The sequence below is a fragment of the Canis lupus genome, chromosome 24 (assembly GCF_003254725.2).
Source record: "Canis lupus dingo isolate Sandy chromosome 24, ASM325472v2, whole genome shotgun sequence".
NCBI classification, from domain to species: domain Eukaryota; kingdom Metazoa; phylum Chordata; class Mammalia; order Carnivora; family Canidae; genus Canis; species Canis lupus.
Window position 1 is genome coordinate 32,280,081 of NC_064266.1, and position 22,041 is coordinate 32,302,121.

The 22,041-nt window shown below is 47.3% G+C and overlaps 1 protein-coding gene across 3 annotated transcripts in view; it reads right to left on the reverse strand.

The window, feature by feature from the left end:
• Positions 1-22,041, reverse strand: part of RIMS4 (regulating synaptic membrane exocytosis 4) — an 88,577-nt gene that overhangs the window by 12,800 nt on the left and 53,736 nt on the right. For 2 of the 3 annotated variants that reach the window (XM_025470182.3, XM_025470181.3), the window contains one exon: positions 10,069-10,207. In XM_025470182.3, the coding sequence (XP_025325967.1) occupies positions 10,069-10,145 (77 nt within the window). In that variant the 5' untranslated portion in view covers positions 10,146-10,207. Of the gene's footprint in view, positions 1-10,068; positions 10,211-22,041 lie in introns of all 3 variants that reach the window. The other variant, XM_025470180.3, reaches the window with a different exon arrangement.

Consider the following 22,041-nt stretch of genomic DNA (forward strand, 5'->3'; position numbering starts at 1 on the left):
TTTTCAGTTATGGAATGAATAAGTCACAGGGATGAAAGGCACAGCAGAAGGAATACAGTCATCAATATTGTAATAGCACTGTGTGTGGGGACAGATGGTATTGACGCTTGCAGTGAGCAAGGCACAATGGACAGAGCTGTCCCATCACTATGTTGTACATCCGAAACTAATATAATCCTGTGTCAACTCTACTCCAATTAAAAAAGAATTGTTATGATGATAAGTTGGTATCCTCAGTATTTTGCCACAATTAGGAAAAAAAAAAAAAAAGCCCTCACATACAATCTTCTCTCTTTGCCCCATATGACACTCTAATGATGGCAAAGCCACAGAAAAAAAAAACAAAAAAAAAACAAAGGAGCTGACCCCAAAGACCAGAAACATCTGCATTGAAATTGGCATGAACAAGAAATGAATGTTTTCATTCAGTCATTGATTATAGAGGCTAGTTATGGCAACTGGCTTTACTTAAATATGGTGCCCCTGGCCCAAGCTCACAGATCCACAGATTAGACACCTGACTCAAGCTCGGTCAAACAAAAAATCTCTCTGGCAAACAATAAAAGAGAATCCCAGAGACCAAAAGGGGCTCTGCTATGAGCCCCTTGCATGGTCCTCACCAAGAGCCCCAAACTAGCTCCCTGGTCTTGGCTGCGCAAGCTCCTCTCTCAACCCTGTGAGGTACCTGTGCGGTGTGCCAGTAGATCCTGTTTCTACTTAAGTTATTAGCAGGCTTGATGGTGGAATAATAATTTGACATTGTATGTAGCCTGAATATTTTTCCTTTTCATGATTTCCTACCATCCCTGCCACCCTCTTCCATTCAGGCAGTAGTCTCGGCAAGAGATAACCCAGTAGAAGGCAGTGAGCAAGCTGGTCAGATGCCTGGATTTTGAATTTCAAATCCAAGAAGAAACAGACTTAGAAGAATATGTGCAAAAACCAGGCTGCCCTGTCCCCAGATAACCAAATGAAGACTCCTCAGCCTGAGAGAGCAGTGGAAGTCAGGAAGGGGGGAAGGGGGGACAGTGGGGATGCTGGAGAGTCCTCAGGGAAGGCCCAGGTCCCTGCACTGGGATGGTGGTGCTGACAAGAATCCCCATGCAGGCCTGGAGAATCTGAAAGCAGAGGGGACATGTACCCATCCTTCCTACTGGGTGGAGCTCAGAAAGCATGATGCTTTGCAGAAATGACTGCCTGGTGTCTTGTCAAGTGAACCTGTGTCTCTGAGGCTCTGTGTGTCCTTCTAAGCCCAAGAGAAGCATATGTTCCTGCCATACCCGAGAGAGGGCCAAACCAAGACAGAGGCAGAGGAGTACTGAATCCCAGCAGTCCGGCTTCTGAATCTATTATCTTAGCAATTATGCAACAGTCTCATAGAGAAAGTATGGGGAAAAGAACTTAAATATCTAGGGACAGAAATTCTTCTTGCAAAGACTCTTAGTTCATAGCACCAAAGCTAAGACCTAGACTCTCCCACGACTGGTAATACGGGCCTTCCTCCATGGCCCTGTCTCTTTTACATTCTACATTTGGGGCCATCTGTGGGGTCCAGGCTCCATTTTGCAAGGAGAGTCTGGGCTCTGAAAGCCCCAAACTGGTGGTACCTCTTGGGTTCCAAGTCACCAAAGGGCTCGGCCTCCCAGGCAGAGTGAGGTTTTCTGCAGCTTGAAATTGAAAGTTCCCTCCAACATCATCATTCTCTGCTCCTCAGTTCCTGGTGGGATTGTGAGCAGACAATGGGGAACTGGCAGGCCTGGTAATTAGCGGTAATTGTTTATAATATCTGGGCGGCTGCCTGATTTCCCATCCCAGGGTGCCTTGCTGGCTGCCAAGGATCCAGACAGACGCCCCAGAAACCCTGAACGGGGTTATCACATCCTCCATGGGGCTGGAGGAAGGAAGAAGAAAGTGGTAGTTCCTGCTGGTCTGAGGACTGACTGTATCAGAGATCCCACTTCACCTTGGGGATCCTCCCTGGAGTAGAACAAAAGGCAGGGGACACAAAGTCGAGCTGGTTCTAGTCACTGGTCACCTGCTTGCTGTATGATCTCTGACATGCTGCTGCTGTCTCTGCACTTAAATTTTCTCATTTGCACACAAGAGCACACTTACCTACCTCTTAGACAGTGTGCATCCATGCCATTGGCAGGCGCCTGTGTTGTACCAGTTTTAAAATTTTCAAAAATCTCTGCTTATAGGGTCCATTCGCAAAGGGGTGGGAAAGAGCCTGCTGAATTAAATACCATACACATGCTACTACTTAGACCATGCCTTGTATGCAGCAGAAACTCAATAAATGTTCACTGCTAAACCTTTCAGGTGGTCCCAAACTGGGAAAATACAGTGGCTGAGTCTGGACTTTGGCCTAAGACAGACCTTGGATTCCAGTGCTGTGCAACCTGGGGTAAGTTTTGTAACTTCTCTGAGCTGCTGTTTTCTCGTGTATGAAATGGGGATAAAGCGTAGTAAGATAATGCAAGATAATGTTCAGCACTGCACCCAGCACACATTATATGCTGGATGAATCAGTGCTGGCCCCTGCTGTCTGGCCTGGAAGAGCCTCTTCTCCCTCTTCATTGCACTTCTGACTCCAGACCTATTTGGAAGTACAGCATCTGGATCCCTGAACAAAGCCCATGCCATGGGGGAGAGGCCTGGGGAGGAGGCTGGGGAGCAGATGGGGGGCAGGCTGCAGCAGCTGGTTCCTCCTGGGGACACACGCCAGCCATGCAGGTAGAGCCAAGGCTGAAATGGGATTACAACCTGTGTGCCGCTGGCCTTTTATTTTGTGTTAATGGTGAAATAAGATTTTCTGCATTTCAAATCTTGTTAGTTTTGTTTGTGGAGCTGAAACCCATTTGTCTTTTATCATTAACCTTTGAGCTCGGTTTGGCCTGTGGCTTTTCTGTGCTTTTGACCGTTAAAGAAGTAACTGGGTTACTTAGGGATGGCCTCTTCTCTTTTTTCAGATGGATCACCTGTCTCAACCGCATCTGAAATTAAAAGGCTGCACAGCCCTCATGGTGATTATGGGTTATGTGGCTCTGAAAGGTTTTGGTATTTTATGGGTTCTCTGTTCTCCCATTCACTGTCGCCCCCATGTTTCCACCCATCCATCTGCCATCCCACAGACCTGCGGAGCCTCCACTACAGTCACTTCTGCTATGATGCAAAATAGAGATTCCTAAAAATCACTCTGCAGTGCAAAATCCTTCCATAATAAATCACAGAGCTTCTGGGTTAGGGGCACGATGTTCAAACACTATGTCAGTATCTCTCTCTCTCTCTCACACACACACACACACACACACACATGACAGGAATATAGTAAAAATGGTAGCACAGTCTTTATACACATTAAATGGTTAAGAAATGCATACATACTACAATAAATACGGTACTTTACCTAGGAGACAACTAAAAGTTTGCTTGTGGAAATAAGTGTCTGGAGGATTGCAGCTCATGAGCTGCTGCAGAGTGGTGGAGGAGGGCTGTCTGAGAAGGGATAGAGAGCTGACCAGACCCAGTGCTGATGGTGCTGAAGGGACACGGTACAGGAACCGCGGGAGTAGGAAGCGGCTGGAGGGGTGAGTTGTGTTTGGCATATTCCCATGTGGGTGCAGTTTTCTGCGTTCCCCTAGTGTTTCTCATGGATGAAACAAACCCAAGCAAAGGCAAAATCTGTATTGTGCTAAAATTCTTCCCTAATACTTTAACTGTGTTAGGACAAATTCACGTTTTCAAAACAAGTGGTGTTGCAGAATTGACTATACGCCAGGAGATGCAGAATCCACCATCCCAACTTGGGCTTCTCAAGCACCAAGACATTTCCAAACCTGCCCCCAAGCACACAGAGTGTGGCTCACAGGCATGAAGCCAGAGAGTTGATTTACTTTTTCATTTATCAAATAAATAACAGAAGGGGAAACCAAGGCATAGAAATGGTACATAACCCAAGCAGGATCCCTCTGCTAGAATGTGGCAGTCTGGCTCCAGGGTGTATCTGCTTAACCACCCTGCTCTGCTGAGTCTCCATGCCCTGGGGAAACCTTCCCTTCATCCACAGCAGAGCACTGGGGTTTGCAGTCAGTGCTCTGGGTGGACTTGAATTTGAATTTGAATTGTGGATTTGAATCCTGACCAACCCCCCAACACCCCCAACTTGCTAGCTGCAGAGACACATGCCTCACCTCTCAGAGTCTGGGTTTCCGTTTTGGTGAGGCAGGAATAAACGACAGTATACCCCTCAGGGCTGTTGTAAGTACTAAATGAGATGAACTTCTTAGAACTGAATCTGGCACAGTCAAATGTTCCATAAATACTAGTGCTTATAAAACGGAACAAAACAAATCCCCCTGTCTCCTAGCCCACAGCCACATCCAGTCCTGGTTTGTCCTTCAGGCAAGGACCATAATATAGCAGGGGTAGGCAAGAGAAAAGGGCTTCCAACCACTCACCAGGCGTCTGGGGCCTTTGGTGACTAGAGAAACAGCCTTGGCAAAGATGTGAGCCCAGGTGCCATGGCCACACACCAGCTTTCCAGGGCTTATGGGCACAGTGACCTAGATGCCCAGGGAGCTGATGTTGGTGATCCAGACACATCAGGACAATGAGGGACAATGAGGGTGATCCAGACACATCAGGACAATGAGAGCCCAGGGAGCTGATGTTGGTGATCCAGACACATCAGGGACAGTGAGGGAAGGAGCAGGAGGGGCTCTGAGAGCCAGCTTCAAGAGCTCCTGGGACTTTGAGAGGGTGCTGGGGACCCGATTCTATGTGATGGAGGTTGAGGAAGTTCGAGAAGGAATGGAATGTGGGTGTGCTTCTGCTCATTGCACCAACCCATTATCCATCAAAATTCGCAAAACATCACCTGTAGGCCAGGTCTTATGCTGGACAGGCACTGAACTCAGTGTCTAGGGGGACAGACGGACATATACATGACAATTACAAGACAGCGGAAGGCGCTGCAGTGGGAAGCAGCTGTGGAAGCCTCCAATACCGCCAGAGGAAGGGCAGACCTTGCCATTCTATCTCCTCTGTCCACACCCAGGGCAGACATTGCTAATCAACCTCGACACTCCTGCCAAGGCTGGACTAAGCTCCAGAATCCTTCTCAACATGGCATTCCAGGGAGCCACTATCAATTAACTGGAGTTGGCACAGGAGATGAAGCGTATGTGCCAGTTCTGAGCTGAGATCTGGAGGAGGAATGAGTCAGAGGCTGGAGAGGGAGTAGAGGTGGGAAAGGCAGTGCCAGGTAGAGGAAGCAAAGACCCGGAGACAGAGGAAAGCATAAGAGGTTCGGGACGCTGGAGCAGGGGACACATGGCCGGGGCCTGGGAGAGGATGGCAGGGATCAGTGGAAGTAAATGCCAAGTGACGGACTATGGAGTTTAGACCAAAAGGAAGACTTGCATGCATCCCAGCAAGAGTGATGAGTGGCCTCACCAGGGGGGTGGGAGGGAAAGAAATGGATGAGTCAAAGATAGGAATAAAATGGAAGAGCCCAATGAGGGGCTGGATATGGAAATGGAGAGGGGAAGCCGCCTGGGAGAACCCCAGGTTCTGGTTTGGGCAGCCAGGAGACAGTGAGCTGTGTGCTCAGCAGGCTTTGCTTGTCCCCACGCCCCTCTACCCCTCAAGCCTCACAGCAGCGCTCCTGGACCTCTCACTGCCAGTTCCTGTGTTCCTCTGGCCTCACTCACTCACTGTGCTTGCTGCAGGGAGGGCAGGAGAGTTAATGCAAAGCAGCCACCAACCAGTAGGAGAGAGAGTCAAGTATGAATATTCCAGCTCCCCCTACCGCAGGGGGGACAGCTCCCAGAGTCCTCATCAGGATCAGTCAAGCTCCTGCCTACAGTGGCAGCTAGCTTCTTAAAGCACATGTTCCTGGATGCCTGCTCTGTTCTGCTTCTCTCCCATGCTCCTTCACCACGGTTTTCTGGAATCATCTCCCAAGTGAATGACTTGCACTCAAATCCACTTCTCAGGTCTGGTTCTGAGGAACCCAGACTAAAGCAGTCACCAGCGAGTATCTCAGGATCCAAGGGGTGTCTGGGGAGGCACTATTCTCATGGTCTTTCTCAGGGAGCTTGACCCCCTGCCCCTTTCCATAGGAGAGATGGGCCTGCTGGAGGGGAGGTGGGGAGCTTGGCTCTGCCAAACCCACAGCTGTTCCCTTCCATCCTTAGCACAGAGAACTCCAATTTTCAACCAGGCAGAAAGGGGCTCAGGGGAGGAGAGCCCTTTCCTGGCCACAGGAGATATACCAGGATCAGTCTGAGATGCTGAGATCTAGGGAAGGAAAAGATGAAGGGGCTCACTGAGCCACCAAACCACCCTGGAAGCATCCACCTCCAGATCTCTTGATGGATACAACCATTAAATGAGGGAAAGAGTCAAGTGTAAAAAGGTTAAGGGTGGAGTCCAAGGCCCAGATCTGAAGCCTGGCATTTGAAGCCACTAACTGGCTGAATGACCTTGGGCAAGTTAATTAACTTTTTTTTTTTTAAATTAAGCTCTTTTAGCTTCTGTTTCCTGGTCCGTAAAATGGGGACACGAACAGCCTCAGCGTCATCAGGTTGTTGTGAGGATTAAATAGGCTAATATATGTAAAAGTACTTCACAGAGTGCCCACACGTGCTCTGTAAGGATTAGCTCTAGAATGTTATTACCACTAAGCCAGAGCTTCTCAACCTTAACGTGCACATGAACCGCCTGGAGATCTTGTAAATCTTCAGCTTCGGATTCAGTAGGTCTGAGGTAGAGCCTGAGATGATGCATTTCTAACAGGCTCCCAGGGGATGCTGATGCTGCTGCACTGTGGGCCACACTCTAAACAGCGAGGGCTGACATCACTGTTGGCTGATATCACGAACCCTAGAACCCAAGGATCTTCAGTGACAGAATGGCCCCACCCCTACGTACCCCTTCCCTAGCCCAGAGACCTGGTTAGGATGCAGCGTTTTCAAAGTCCTCTATGCCTGTCCTGTGCAGCTCTCACCTCACTGCTAGTTGCTTGGTCAGTGCAAGGCAGGGTCTCCCAGGTGCCCAGCCCAATTGTCTAGCACACTGTGGGTACTCGATCATGTCTGCTGAAATAAAAAAGACCTGTGCCCACTTGCAGGAAGACACATGCTTAATGATCCAGGGCACGGACAGGCAGATCCAGCAGTGCCAGGGGCTGCAGGCTCGCGGGGGCTGCTCGAGCACACTGGCTCCTCGTAAGCCTCAGCTGGGCTGGCAGGAGCCCAAGGGGAGGACAGTCACACCCCCTCCTATTTCAGAGCCTGGCATCTGGGTCCCACCAGTACCCAAAATACCTCCAGAACAAGGAGGAGGCCGACCACAACTCCATGTCCCCTCTGTCCTTTCTATGCCCCTTCCTTGCCCAGGTGTTAGGTGGGGTGATAGAACCTGGCTGGGCTTCACCAAGACTCAGAACCTCTCCAGAGGGCAAGACTCTCCCCTCTGCTGGAACCAGCACCCTCCAACCCACCTGATCCTTCCTCAATTGGGCTCAAGAGATCTCCATACCAAACCTTTTGATAATCATAAATGTCACAGCCAACATCAATCCCATGCTTGCTCTGTGCTAAGTACTCTACAGACACGACTGCAGCTGGGGTGACTCCTTGTATCCATTAAGATGCAAGTGGCTACGAGAAGCAAAATACTCAACTAACAGGAGCTGAATCAACAACAAATAACAATAATCACGGCCAATAATAATAGAATAATAGTGCATGCTATGTGCCAGTCACTATTCTAAGCGCTTGTACATATTTTAATTCATGTAACTTTAAGAGTAGTCTGTAGGTACTATTCTTGTCCCCTTTCCAGAGATGAAGAAACTGGGCTCACAGAGGTAAAGTAACTTCCCCAAAGTCACACAGCTACTAAGAAGCAGAAATGAGCCACAAACCAGACTTGTCTGACTCCAGAGTCCTTGTTTGGAATCTCTCTAACATAATCAGATTCTCTGGTCCCTCAAAGCACATCGCAGCAAACGACAAGAGCCACCTCCCAAGCACCTGTCATGTGCAGGCATCAGCTCATTTCTCCTTCATCACACCCTCCTATGCTGCTCTCTCTCCTTGGACAAGTCACGTGGCTTCTCTGAGCCTTCTGTAAACTGGGACTCTGGGTTTGACTCCCTACTCTTGCTCACTGCACCGCACTGCCCTCCCCCTGAGCTGCCTGCGAGACCAAGAGACAAGATGTTTACCAGCCTTCCAAAGCTTGAGAGGCCAAGAGATGTGCCCAAGGCCACCTGGGGGTCAGTGCCCAAGCCTCCAGGCCCTCTGGAACTCGGCAGAGACCCACTGCTACCCTGATGCCTAGAATATCTTCCTCTAAGTGTTGCTGCCTTGCCAAGTTTCTCAGGTTAAAGAAAACACTTGTTCCCTTCCTCCTCCTCCTCTTCCTCTCCCTTCTGCCTATCCTCCTCCTCTTCTCGCCCTCCGGAAAGCCTCCCTAGGAGGTGGGTGGAACAGCAGCCTCTGCCAAGGCAAGGCCATTCACAGAGGCCGGAGATGCCCAGTTTAGGAGGGGCTGGGGGTGGGAAGGCTTCCAGCCAGCAGGAACCCCCAGCCAGGAGGTAGCGCCAGAAACGGGTGAAGAGAAGGTGGTAGCCGAGCCCCAGCCCTGCCCCACAGTGGCCTGGCTGGTGTCTGCCCTCGGACAAGCCACTGAGCCAACGCTGTCCAATGGAACTGTCTGCGAGGGCAGAGATGGTCTGTCTCTGCACTCTCCCAAACAGTTGCCACTGGACACATGTTGCTGAGCACTTGAAATATGGCCAGCATGATAGAAAAACAGAGTATTTCATTTTATTCCATTTAAATTAACCTACATTTAAATAGCCACATGCCTAGTGTCCACTGTACTGGATAGCACAGCTTCAACCTCCCCAAGCTCCAGTGTCCTCATGAGGGTGATGAGAATCCCCTGGCTGAGGATGGCTAAGACAAGGGAACAAAACGTTGCCATGGAGTGAGCCCCCACCGAGAGTCAGGATTCCTGAGTTCCAGACCTGTTAATGTGCTGTGTGATCCAGGACCAGCTCCTCAACCTCTCTGAGCTCCCCGGGTCATCTGTACAATAAGAAAATCACTTGGGAGCAAAGTTTCTTTGCGAGGGATCCATGGATGGGCTCTAGGGGAATCTAGGAACCCTCTACAATTATGAAAAGAGTATGTACAACTATATGTGTGTGTAAGAATGAGTGACTGTGTGTGTGTGTGTGTGTGTGTGTGTGTGTGTGTGTGTGTTAGGGATGTATGCACATGTATTTTTTAGAGGAAGGCAGGCCCAAAACTTGCCCAAAGTTCTCAAAGAGGTCCATAATTCAGCAAAGACGAGAACCCCCAGCCTAGAGTAGTCTATCCTCAGGGAGCCTTTAGAAAATGGAGTTCCTAAAAAAAATAAAAAAAAATAAAAATAAATAAATAAAAAAAAGAAAATGGAGTTCCTGAGCTCCACTCCCCGAGACTGATTCAGGGCACAGAGCCCTGCAATCTGTATTGGGATCAAGTGCCCGGTGATTCTGATGTACTGTCAGGGGAGAGAGGACACTGGTGAGGAGGCCATCATACCTAATAGTTCATGGCTTGACATACATAAGACTCTTTATCAAGCAGTAATATATATTTTTAAAAACCAATCATGATTTAAGAAATTAAGAAAGTAAACAGTAACACCGTGATAAAGCCCCTTTCAACCCCCTTCTTTATTGTGCAGCACTGACATACGACACTCATGTGCCAACACTGTCCTATGCTCTAAATATTAACCCATCCAACTCCTCTGAGGTTGCTATTATCACTCAGTTTTACAGAAGGCACGTGCCCGGGATCACTCAGCCACCCTCTCCACCACACCCTTGGAGCTTCCTTGCTTTATCACCTCCCTTCTGAACTACCAGGAGCGCGGAGCCAATGCCCCACCAACCCGAGGCTGAGCCAGAGCTCCTGGAGGGTGTTGCCCTGCCCCTCCCGCCCTACACCACAGGGCCTGCAAAGCCAGGAGGGCTGGCAGTGGGCGGGGCCCCACACTCACTTGCCCTCGGAGCCGTAGCTATTCATGCTGTCCTCAATGGACTCGTGGCTGGCCTGGCGCAGCGTCCGGCTGGGCATCTCCACCGCCAGGCCGGTCTCCGTGCTCCTCTGGATGGCCCCCTTCAGCCTCCGGCTGTCCCCTTCTGGGCAGAGAGGCCAAGAGAGATGGGGAGAAAGAGATACAGGGTGGGAAGGGACAAAGAGACAAGTCATCTGGTTAGTGTTATGGTGGCTGGTGATTGCCCAGTGTCGGCCCCCAACTCCAGGACACCAAATTCATCCTTCCACCTGCCTCACCAGTACCCCACTCCCTGGGGCAGCCCTGCCTTTCATACCCACCCAACAGGCAGTACCCCATGAGTCCTGCTAACTGTTGGATTCATTTCCAAGTACTTTCTCTCCCCCTTGAACTCATCTTTCCCTTGAAACTTTCTACAGATCATTTCTCCTCCTCTCCAGCTACTTTTCATTGAGCACTTACAATGTGTCATTCTCTGTTGTGTGCTCTGCATGAATTTGGACCAGGTTTTCTCAGCAGCACTGGCAATTTAGATGAGATCTTGCTGAGTTGTCAGGGGTGTCCTGTGCATTGCAGGAGGTGTATCAGTATCCCTGGTCTCTACCCACTAGATGCTGGTAGCACCTTCCAGTCCAGTGTGGCAACCAAAAACGTCTCCAGACATTGCCAAACATTCCCCTAGTGGGGAACAAAAGTCACCCCTAATTGGGGACTGCCGATTTAGGCCACTGGCTCTGAAACCAGACCGTTTGGTTTGAACCAGGTTCAAATCTGGATTTCTCTCTCTGTGGCTATGAGACTTTGGGCAAATTGCTCAGCCTCTTTGTGCCTCCATTTCCTCAATGGTAAAATGGGAGAACAACAGGCTTGTAATGTATGGTCCTCTGCCCTTGCTAGGGCACTCTGAAACACCCTCTCCTCCACCAGTAGCTCACTCCTTTGCTTTCACTCCGTGACCAAACATCATCTTATTCAAGACCTTCCTTGACCACTCCCTGCCCCTACCACACCCCACCCCTCTCTGTCCCATCACCCTGCTTTGGCTTTCTTCCCAGCACCATCCCAGACATGTTGTTCATTGTTGGTTTCTTGGCCAGCTTCCTTCCCATGGAAGACGAACTCTATCAGTGCATGGTACTTTGCTTTGCTGCCAGCTGAATCCCCAGGGCTGAGAGGAGGGTCCAGCCACAGTAGTTGCTCAATTAATAACTCATGGATGAACAGATGTCTGCCTTGAGAGTCATCTTAACCCTCAACCACCCATGGTAGATGGGTCTGCTCTTCCACTTTAGCATCAAGGACATAGAGACACAGAGATTAAGTCAGTTGTCCACACCACTAGAGCCAAAAAGCTAGGGGGAATGACGGCACCAGGAATTGATCACAGCTCGTTGATCAGGGTAAGCTTTTCATTGCCTGCCACCCTGTAGGGACTGTGGGTTTGCTAGAGGTGGGGGTAGATCTTCAGGGAAATCTTCTCCATGTCTCTAGACAGGCTGAGATGAGCTCATATACCTCAGGGGCTTCCTCAGTGCTTACTGACCAACTCCCTGGAGCAAAGCAGTGCCACCCAAATCCTACCATCCTTCTTAGGCAAAAGGTAGGGGAACCTGGGTCTGTGTGCCAGGAGACAGAGTAAGACCAGGATGCCTCCCACTGGCCTCCTCCTGGCCTCCCTCCTCCTTCCCTCTCTGACTTTAAAAGGCACGCGCGCGCGCACACACACACACACACACACGCACACACACAAAGAGACATTGTGTGTTTCTCAGTATGCCTACGTTTGTCTCCCACATGTATCTGCATTATTCAGGCACACGGATGTCCACCACAGAAAAACACACAGTAACATATAAACACACAGGATTATACATGCAACAACACAGAATGCCTTAATGTATGTCTGAGTGTTTATATTTATGCATTTCTATGAGTCTCCAGATACCTATCATTCTGTCTTTCTGAGGCTAAATGGGTATGTGCCAGTCATACACACAGACGCATATTCATAAGAAGTATAGGCCAACCCGCTCAAGAAATCACACAGAGAAACTGACACTGTGCATTTCTCCATGTGTGTGTCACCTGGGTGTTTCTGAACACACAGGGGAACACATGTGTCCCTGTCTGTGCTTCCTTTCATTCCACAATTTGTTCTTTCCCTAGGCTGTATGTGCAACACACCCAACCATTTCTATGTTTTTCTGTGTATGGCAGGTGCTCAGACAGAGTAAGATTCAGAAATACACACATGCTCACTCAGAAGCACAGACTCACAAGCACAATGAGATATCCCCCAACTCACACATACACACACACACTGTGCACATATATTCCCAAGATATAAACCCACAGCTTGGCACCCTTCAGGCAGGCTGCAGACACCTGCCTGGACTTTCTACCTCCCCACCGAGCCCTGTTCTAGAGACTCACACTTGTTTGTCTCCACCCACCAAGGTCTGACACATTTCTCCTGGAAGAGAGAGAATCAAAGTATGACACAACTCAGTCCCCACAGGGGCTAAGGAAGAGGTTTGGAAAAGTGTGCTTCACATCTGTCTGGCATTCTGCAGCACCAAAGCAGTTCACATCCAAGTGCCCTATATGGGCTTCAGATCAGGCTGGTTCTGCAATCAGCTGGGACAGGCACAGAGTTTAAGCTCTGCACAACTAGCTGCCAGACCTTGGGCAAGGCAGGTAGCACCTATCCCATGGAGTTGCTGGACATTGGCCACAGAGCCTGGCACACAGCAGGTGCCAAACAGAAGTAGCCACAATGACTGCAGAGTAAGACGTCCCAACACTTCCCAAATTTGCTCACACCAACTATCTTGCATTTCCCCCAGCATGCCACCTTCCCCACCATGGGAGTCCCCAATCTGGTACCCAACCACATCAACAAGGTCCACCACCTAAACTCAGCCAACCGATCCCCCACTGGCCATCTCTACCAACTCAGTCAAGGTCCCCAAAGTGACTGTGCCAATGCTTTCACACTCCTCACTCCATCACCCCAACCAATGACCTTTCTCCCACTTGGCTGAAAGATGTGTTTCTTTGACTTGCTCTTTATTCCAAATTACACCTTCCTCAGATCTTTCAACATGCCCCTCAACCCTCCCCTCCTCTCTGGAAGGAAGGGGTAACCCTTCTCCTGGCCAAGGCTGATCTGCCACCTGTTCTCCTCATCCCACCTCCTCCCACCCTCACCAGGAACTCCTCCTACCATTTGTCCTCTCTGGGTCTTGAATCTGCCACCTCTCCATTTTCTGGTTCTTTCTACTCCTCCTGCAAGTCTGCTCATGGCTTTGCTTCTTCTACCACCCGCTTCAACCAACAAACTTCTTCAGGGAACAGAGATAACCACACACTCATTTCTTGCACTGTGCCTTCCATTCCATTCACACAGCTTACCAAACCAGTCTCCCAGGACTGCTCGTGACCAAGCACAAGGGCCTTGTCTCAGTCACCAGCTCCTGAAATATGGTGCTTCCACTCACTCAATGAACATTTGCTGAGTTCCTTATTGTTCAGTGGGAAGCCTTCGTGGAGCTGTGGAATGTGCTTCTAAGTGCTGGTTTCCACTGATAAAGCACAGGTGGACGGAAGACAGAGAGGAACTTCAGCCTCTGCTTTGGGTTCATTGGGTCCCAGAAACAGACCCCCTTGACCCGCCTTAGCAGACAATGCGGACACTCCACCCATCTCTCACAGATCTCCCCTCTTCCTGCTCCCGTGAGGCCCCTCCACACTGGCTTCTGACAGCCACCACCTGCCAACTTTACATTTGTTTCTCAGGCTTCCTTTGGGCCACTAAGCCTATGATGCCCCCACACGGGCAGAGGCATAAGTGCCCGTGAGTTTATGACCCGTGGTCCCCTTAATCAAAGCCTAAATGGAACCCGAGAAGGAACCTTCAATCAGGTCCTTTGCCTCAGGACAGAACAACTCTGAGGCATGACACTGGTCCAGAGGAACCCCGTGGAACTGGCTAAAGCTGTGCTCTGTGGGATGTGCCTGACCCCACATTCCTGCGTGCTTCCTGCTTCCCCCTCTCTCCTGTGGGGGTGCTTCCATCACCTGTACGTGAATCTCATCTTGGGGTACTTGTTGGAGAAATCTAACTTAAGACACCTGTCTTGACTGGCACTTTAAGGAAGCCAAAGTTCAAAATATTTGCAAGGAGGGCTCCAGCATCACAATGGGAACACCATTCCCTTCATGAATGCGGTGCTAGAAAGAGCTGCTGCATAATGAATTCAGACATGGGGAAGGGCATGCTTTCCAAAGGGCTGGTTAAGGGGAGCAAAGGAGAAGCTACGCTGTCCACCGTTATCACAATGCCCCACTGGACAGGCTTGGAGTTTAAGTCCTACAAGCTTTGGGCACCAAATGCAGCTGGCTACTGTAATGTACAAATAAGTGGGAGTTTGGATGACCCACTTTTGGCCACCCACTCTCACTTGCTGCACCCAAAACTTGACCTGAGCAGCTTGAATTTTCTCCCGCAGGGTCCTAAGTCCCTCTTCTCCCAATCTGCACAGAGTAGAGGAGGTGGCGTGGAGTATGAACAGCTGGAGTCCTGCCAGGAGACAGCAACAACAATTTTGGTACCGACACCACTGTGTGCCAAACACTGCGCCTGATGCTGGAGATAGAAGAGTATGGGAGTGGCATGGTCCCTGCCTCCACGGAGCACACAGTTCAGAGGGGGAGGTTGGCACTGAACAGATGATCACATTGATTAATCACAAGTGTATTAAGTGCTTTGATGACCAAGTACAAGATGTAATGACAGTACCCATTGCAGGGCCAGTGGGAGGGAGACTAACGTAGGCTACTGATTACTTCATCCTTTGAACAACAGTCACTTCAGATCTCTCTTTTGGCTTCTGTGACAGTAAATTTTATGAATTTCCTCCAGTCCCTCTGACCATTGCCTCCATCCCTATACATGAGGCCCTCACCATTCAATACACCCATCAACATGGAGCAAATGAATCCCACCCCCAACCTGGAGCCCTTAACTCTGGCCAGAGCAATACCTCCAACTGCATTCTGAGCATCACTACCTAGGTGATGAGCAGAATCCTTGAATGCAATCTGGCCAAAACTAAACCCATCCCTGGTCCTACTCTTCCCAGTCAACTTAGCCATGCAGACTCAGAACCCCCTCAGGACCTCTCTGACTTTCCCCTGTCTCATCAAATGGCGGTTTTTTTAAAAAAATAATTTACTTATTTATTTTAGAGAGAAGGGGAACATGAGTGGGGGAGGAAGGGGCAGGGGGAGAGGAAGAAGCAGATTCCCCACTGAGCAGGGTGCCAGAAGTGGGGATCAATCCCAGGACCTCAGGATCACGACCTGAACCGAAGGCAGATGCTTAACCAACTGAGTCGCCTAGGTGCCCCCAAATTGCAGGTCTTATAAGGTCTTTGCCTGTCATAGCTTTTATCACTCCCCTTTCTTGTCCACTTACATAGCCAACTGCCCTGATTACCTCAAGTCTAAACTACATCAACAGCCTCCTAACTGGTCTCCCTGCTTCCAACCCACCCACCCAACAAGTCATTAACAGATTAACTATCTTAAATTACCACTTCAAACAAAAATATTCCACTCCTACTAATTTATTCTACACAAATAGTCACAAAAGTACACAAAGACATGCATGAAGAGGTTTCCCATGTATCATTTACATCATTGAAATGCTGGAATTAACTATCCATCAAAGGGGACCAGTTTACTAAATGACACAACCCCACAATAAAATACTGTGCAACAGTTAAAAAGAATCATCTAGGGGAGCTTGGCTGGTTCAGTCAGTAAAGCATGCAGCTCTTGATCTCAGGGTTGTGAGTTCAAGCCCTACACTGGGGGTAGAGCTTAAAAATAAAACTTTTTTTTAAAAAAAAGAATCATCTAGATCTACATATACAATGACACAGAAAGACTGCCTCGACATATTGTTAACGAAGTACGTTGCAGGACACTATGTAAATCATAATACCATTTTTGTAAAGCTATAGATAGCTTATATATATTTGGGAGGAAATCTGGGAGGATATGAACCAAACTGTTAATGGGTAAGAACTGTAGGGAGAAGGACTGTCAGAAGAGGGGTATGAAGGATGTGTTTCTGTGACTTTAAAATCTAAATATTATAAGATCTAGACAGAAAAGTGCATGAACCCAAAGTGTACAGCTTGATGAATTTTCAGAAAGCAAACATACCTATATAACCAGCACCCAGATGAAGAAACAGAGCATTGTCAGGACCCCCAGAGCTCACTGTGCTGTCTTCCGGTCTCTCACTCCCCAAGGGTAGCCACTACCCTGATCTCTAATACCAGATATTAGTTTTGCCTGTTTCTGAACTTTATAAACAGAATGGCCTTTCTGGGGTGGGTGGGGGGCAGCTGGCTTCTTCTCACTGTTATGTTGATTCTCTTGGATCCACTCTTGTGGTGTATAGTTGTAGACTGCTTATCATTACTGCTACATAATATTCCACTGTATGAATATACCACGATCTATTTGTCCATTGCACTGCTTAGTTTTGTTTTGTTTTTCCAGTATGGGGCTATTAGGAATAATGTTGCTGTGATTACTTCGGTGCTTGGCCTTTACGGGAGATTCCCACACGTGTCTCAGAAATACACCTAGGAACAACTTCTGGGTTATAGGGCAAGTATTTGTTCAAATGCCAAATGACCGGGATCCCTGGGTGGCGCAGCGGTTTAGCGCCTGCCTTTGGCCCAGGGCGCGATCCTGGAGACCCGGGATCGAGTCCCACGTCGGGCTCCCGGTGCATGGAGCCTGCTTCTCCCTCTGCCTGTGTCTCTGACTCTCTCTCTCTCTGTGTGTGACTATCATAAAAAAAAAAAAATAAAAAAAATAAAAAAAAAAATGCCAAATGACCTGCCAAAGTAGTTGTAGCAATTTACACTCCAACCAGCACATTGGGAATGTTTTATTTCTCTTTTGTATGCTTCTATGACTTTTGAATTTTTAATACTTAAGTGTATGAATTCTATAATATAAATGAAGGTGAAATATAAATTTATAAATAAATCACTCCAATCATGCCATGATCTTATTTAAAGCTTTAGAATGGCAGAATGGCTCCCTGTTGTCTGCCAAATTAGGTTCAATCTTTGCATCCAGGCAGGCAAGACTCCATTATGTGATTCCCAACCCAACTGCTACGGGTCTCCCCCACAGTCTCCACACTCCAGCCCAGCTGGGCACCTCGCTCTAGGTACATCCTCAGTAACTACTCACCTTGGTTTTCTCTCCTTTACTTCCTTTCCTTTTTCACCTTCTATATCAAAATTCTAACCATCCTCCAGAGCTAAGCTTTAAATAACACCTATAATTTATTCAGCACTCACCAAACTCTTAGGGCTGTTCTGAAGATTAACTATAACAATAAGGTAATATAATGATACAAACACTTAATCTCCAGGATGTCCTAGGTAGGTGGTGGCATACAGCAAGTACTTGATAAAGATGGCTTTTATTGATATTATTACCACTGGGTCAGATGTCATGCCTAGTGTTCTAAGTTGGCATCATATCATTTAATTGTCACAATAAACTGTGAGCTAAAGAGTTACTACCCCATTTTACAGAAGGAAATAAGAATTAGGAAGGTTAAAGAACTTTCCCAAGGACACACACCTACTAATGGCAGAGCCAGAATTCAAATCCAGGTCTTTCTGACTCCAATAACCATGTTTTTAATAAACCCTAAACTGAACTCATGAAGCTCTACCACAGAACTCAAATGCCATCTCTTCCACAAAGACTTCCCCGATCAGGCTCCCTGAGTCCCAGGGCCACTTCATCTTCACCTCTCCTGGGTATCTACTCCACTGCATCTCAAAACACAGTCCTCAGTCAACCTAGTTGGTACATGTGTTTACAATGTAAGCTTGTTCTTCCCCTACACCCCTTCAGCACCTAGGACAGCACCAAACACTGCCCATCTCCATGAGGAGTAATTAATTGAATTGGCTTTATATTTAGGATGTGTCCCCAAGAAAAAGGCAAATTCTCCAATAAAGAAAACAGGTAAGTTTCAGTCAGTTGTTTATACCTGAATGTGAGTGTGTTTAATGTACCTTCTCCCAAAAGCAAGCATTCCTAAGGAACAGCATAAAAAATGATCATAATGATCAATTATTAGGGTAGATAGCAATATTATTAGCCCTTACCCTGTGCCAGGCACTAGAGATATAATTTAACCATAACTCTGAGAGTAAAGTGTCATTATCCTAATTTTACAAAAAGGAACCAGGCTCAGAATAGTTCAGCAACTCATCCAAGGTTATACCACACAAGACAGAGCTAGGTTTTAAATCTGTGTGAAACAGATCCTATACTCTTAACCATTAGTGATTCCAAGAATGTGGTGATAGGAAGCGGAGGAAGGAGAAAATACAACTATTCTCCACTTTGACATTTTATTGAAGATGGGTCTTTACAGCTTTGTTTTCCAGATGAGGAGCCCAAAGCTGAGAGAGGTTATGTGACCTACTCCAGGTCCCCAGGCTCTAAAACCCCTCACTGCGTTGCTAACCAGAGTAATCTTGTCTCTATGAATGGCCCACTACAGGTCCATATCACAGTTTGTGAAGTCCCCTGGACATAAGAGCTCTAGGTCAGTCTGTTATTTTAAACCAGGATCAGAGAAATATCATGGCTGCTGGGACACACTGCTTCCCCTGCCCACTAACACTGTCCTTCTTATTCCCCTGAGATAAATACCCTGGAAGCAGCTGCTCTTCTTCCTCCACAGTCAACCTCTTCCTAGCCTAGCTATTCCAAGTGACTTCAGCCTCATACATCTCCCTTGCCCACGCCTTAAAACTCATCTGAAAATCAAGGCTTAGATGACATGCAGGCATTCAGACCTCCTTGGCCCTGATGCTGCCTCTGGCTGTGTCTCCAAAAACAGGCCAAGGAAGCATATACTCTAATTGAGGGCCCTTTACCTTCCCCTCTTCTCTCTAGAGCTGTCAAAATCTGCCTTCCATTCAAATCAGAGAAGATTCCATTTGGAGGGAACTTAGAGGTCATCCAGACTAATGCCTTCCTGTGTAGAGGGGCAACTGAAGTCTACAGAGGGTCGTGAGTTGATGACTATGTTAAAATTAGAATTCAGGTCTCTTCATTGCCAACCTCTCAGCCCCTTTCCACCATAAACAGACAGCCATTTGCCATGGTTTCTGGAAGCAGCAAAGCCTAGTTACTAAAACCATGGACAATGTCACCTGATAGCCGGAGTTGTAGAGCTGCCCCCAGTCATTTTATTAGTAATGTTATCTTGGGCAAGTCATTTAATCTCTGTATCTTGGTTTCCTCTTCGGGGAAATGGACAAAGTAACAGAAAATAATGGAGAAAATAAGTACTTCATAACATTTTTATGAGAATTAAATGAGTTAATATTTGGTAATAAAAAAAAAACACTTAGAACAGGGTCTGGCACATAACCGCTTTTTATTAAATGACATATAAGTATTTGTTAATTAAGCAAACTGTGTCTCCATACCTCCTTCTAGGGACTCAAATTAGAGGCTTCTGAACACCCACCCGGAGGCCAGTGCTGGTTCGACAGTTTGGAATACATTGAGAACTTAGTTAAAACCCAGATTTGTCTGTCCCCTCTCCTGGGAATTCTGGTTCAGCAGGACTAGGGTGGGGTCTGTGAATCTGTCATTTTAGAAGATCTCCACGTGCCTCGAATGCTTGGTCAGGTGGTCAGCCTCTACTCCAACTTGTGTCCCAGCACCAGAGCATTCTCTTCTGCCCATTCCCCCCGTTGTGGCCTGCATGAACTTTCTAAAACGCAATCCTGAATATGTCATCTCTTTGATTAAAAACCTCCAATCATATACCTCAGTGCTTGCAGAATAAATTCCAAAGACCTTAACACACATTGCCTTTCGGATCTAGTCCCAATCTACATTCTCAGCCTATTTTTTCCCTCTTTCCAATATGCTCTCCATTCCATTCACACTGAATAATTCAGGTAATTCCAAACATCCCATGTGACCAACTACCCTAAAATGCCTTGCCAATCATCCTGCATATAAAATTCTTACCCTCCCTTTTTCTTCTGGAAAAAGATGCTTTTAAAAAACAACTGTTTGGGGCACCTGGGTGGTGCAGTCACTTAAGCGTCTGACTCTTGGTTTCAACTCAGGTTATGATCTTGGGGTCGTGAGGTCAAGTCCCCCATTGAGCTCTGTGCTCAGCACAGAGTCTGCTTAAGACTCTCTCTCCCTCTCCTTCTGCCCCTCTTCTAAAATAAATATTTTTTTAAGAAACCTCTTTGTTGAAGTATTTTATACACATACACAGAGAAAAGTAAACAATTACATGCTGTAAGTGTATAACTTGATAAATATCACAAAGTGCATTCATCTATGGAACTAGCAACCAGGTCAAGAAACAGAACATTACCAATGCCCCAGAAGTCCCTCATAAGCAATGATTATTTCTCCAAGAGTAGCATCATCCTGACTTCTAACACCACAGGTTGGTTTTGCCTCTTTTGTATTTTTATATACACAGAATCATCTACTATATGTTCTCCAGTGTCACTTTTTAAAAAATTCAACATTATGTTTGCAAGTTTCACTCACATTGATTGTTTTAAAGCAGTTCATTCTTTCTCATAACTTTATTGTCTTACATATCAACACTCTATTGCTGATGAACATTTGCGTAGTTTATAGCTTGCAGATATTACAAAAAGCTCTCCGAAAGCCATTCTCATATGTGCCTTTTGTTGACAATTTGTGTAGTTTTTTTCTAGGCACAAACCTGGGAGTGAAATTGCTGGGTCACTACAGACATACATTTTAAATGCTTTTTAAATGGATTAAGTATGATGTGGACTAGAAAGGTTAAAACATTATCCTTCAGCAGGAAGCAATGTTCTGAAGAAATGAGGCTCAGAACTAAAATATTTTGGGAAGAAGGATGGTGGGAAAACTGCTGATGAACTGTCTATCTGGCTCACATTTATATTCCCCAAATGTAATATTTGTTAAGTAAATGTATAAAGGGCAGACAGCACCCAAGACAGAAGAGGAAGGGGTGAAAAAGGCCTGGAACTCAGTAAGCATTCAATAAATGCTGGCTATTAAAATTAACCTCTTCAAGGGTCATTGGCCAATGGCTCACTGATACCATCTTTCATATACTGTCATCATTTCACTGATTCTAGGACACACATTTTTTAAAAGATTTTATTTAGGGATGCCTGGGTGGCTCAGTGGTTGAGCGTCTGCCTTTGGCTCAGGGCATGATCCTGGAGTCCCAGGATCGAGTCCCACATCAGGCTCCCTGCATTGAGCCTGTTTCTCCTCCCTCTGCCTGTGTCTCTGCCTCTCTCTCATGATATTTATTCATGATATTTATTCATGAGAGAGAGGCACAGACACAGGCAGAGGGAGAAGCAGTCTCCTCATTGAGAGCTTGATGTGAGACTCGATCCCAGGACCCCAGGATCATAACCTGAGCCCAAGGCAGATGCCCAACCAACCACTGAGCTACCCAGGTGCCCCTAAGACACACTTTTCAACGCCTTTGAAATTAAGGTGTGAATGACAACCAATGGCAAGTCAGTCGAAGTCTGATGGTATATAAAATAAAATTGTGGTTAGGAATTGAAGACTTCTTAGACCTATTACTGAACAGGACCTGAAGAACGAGATGTGCTGGGAACTGTCCGTGGTGCTGACCCAAGTGCAGAGGCTTTGGCTTGCCTGCGGCAGAGGTGGCAGCTCACGGGGAGGGGAGACCTCAGAACAAGCCCATCCCTGTCTGTTTTTAAGCCACAATTTCTTTCCACTGGCTTGATGATATCTCAAATCCCCCCCTTCCACATAAAGACTTCCCACTTACTGAGTTCCCAGAGCTCAATCTACGTTACCTTATTT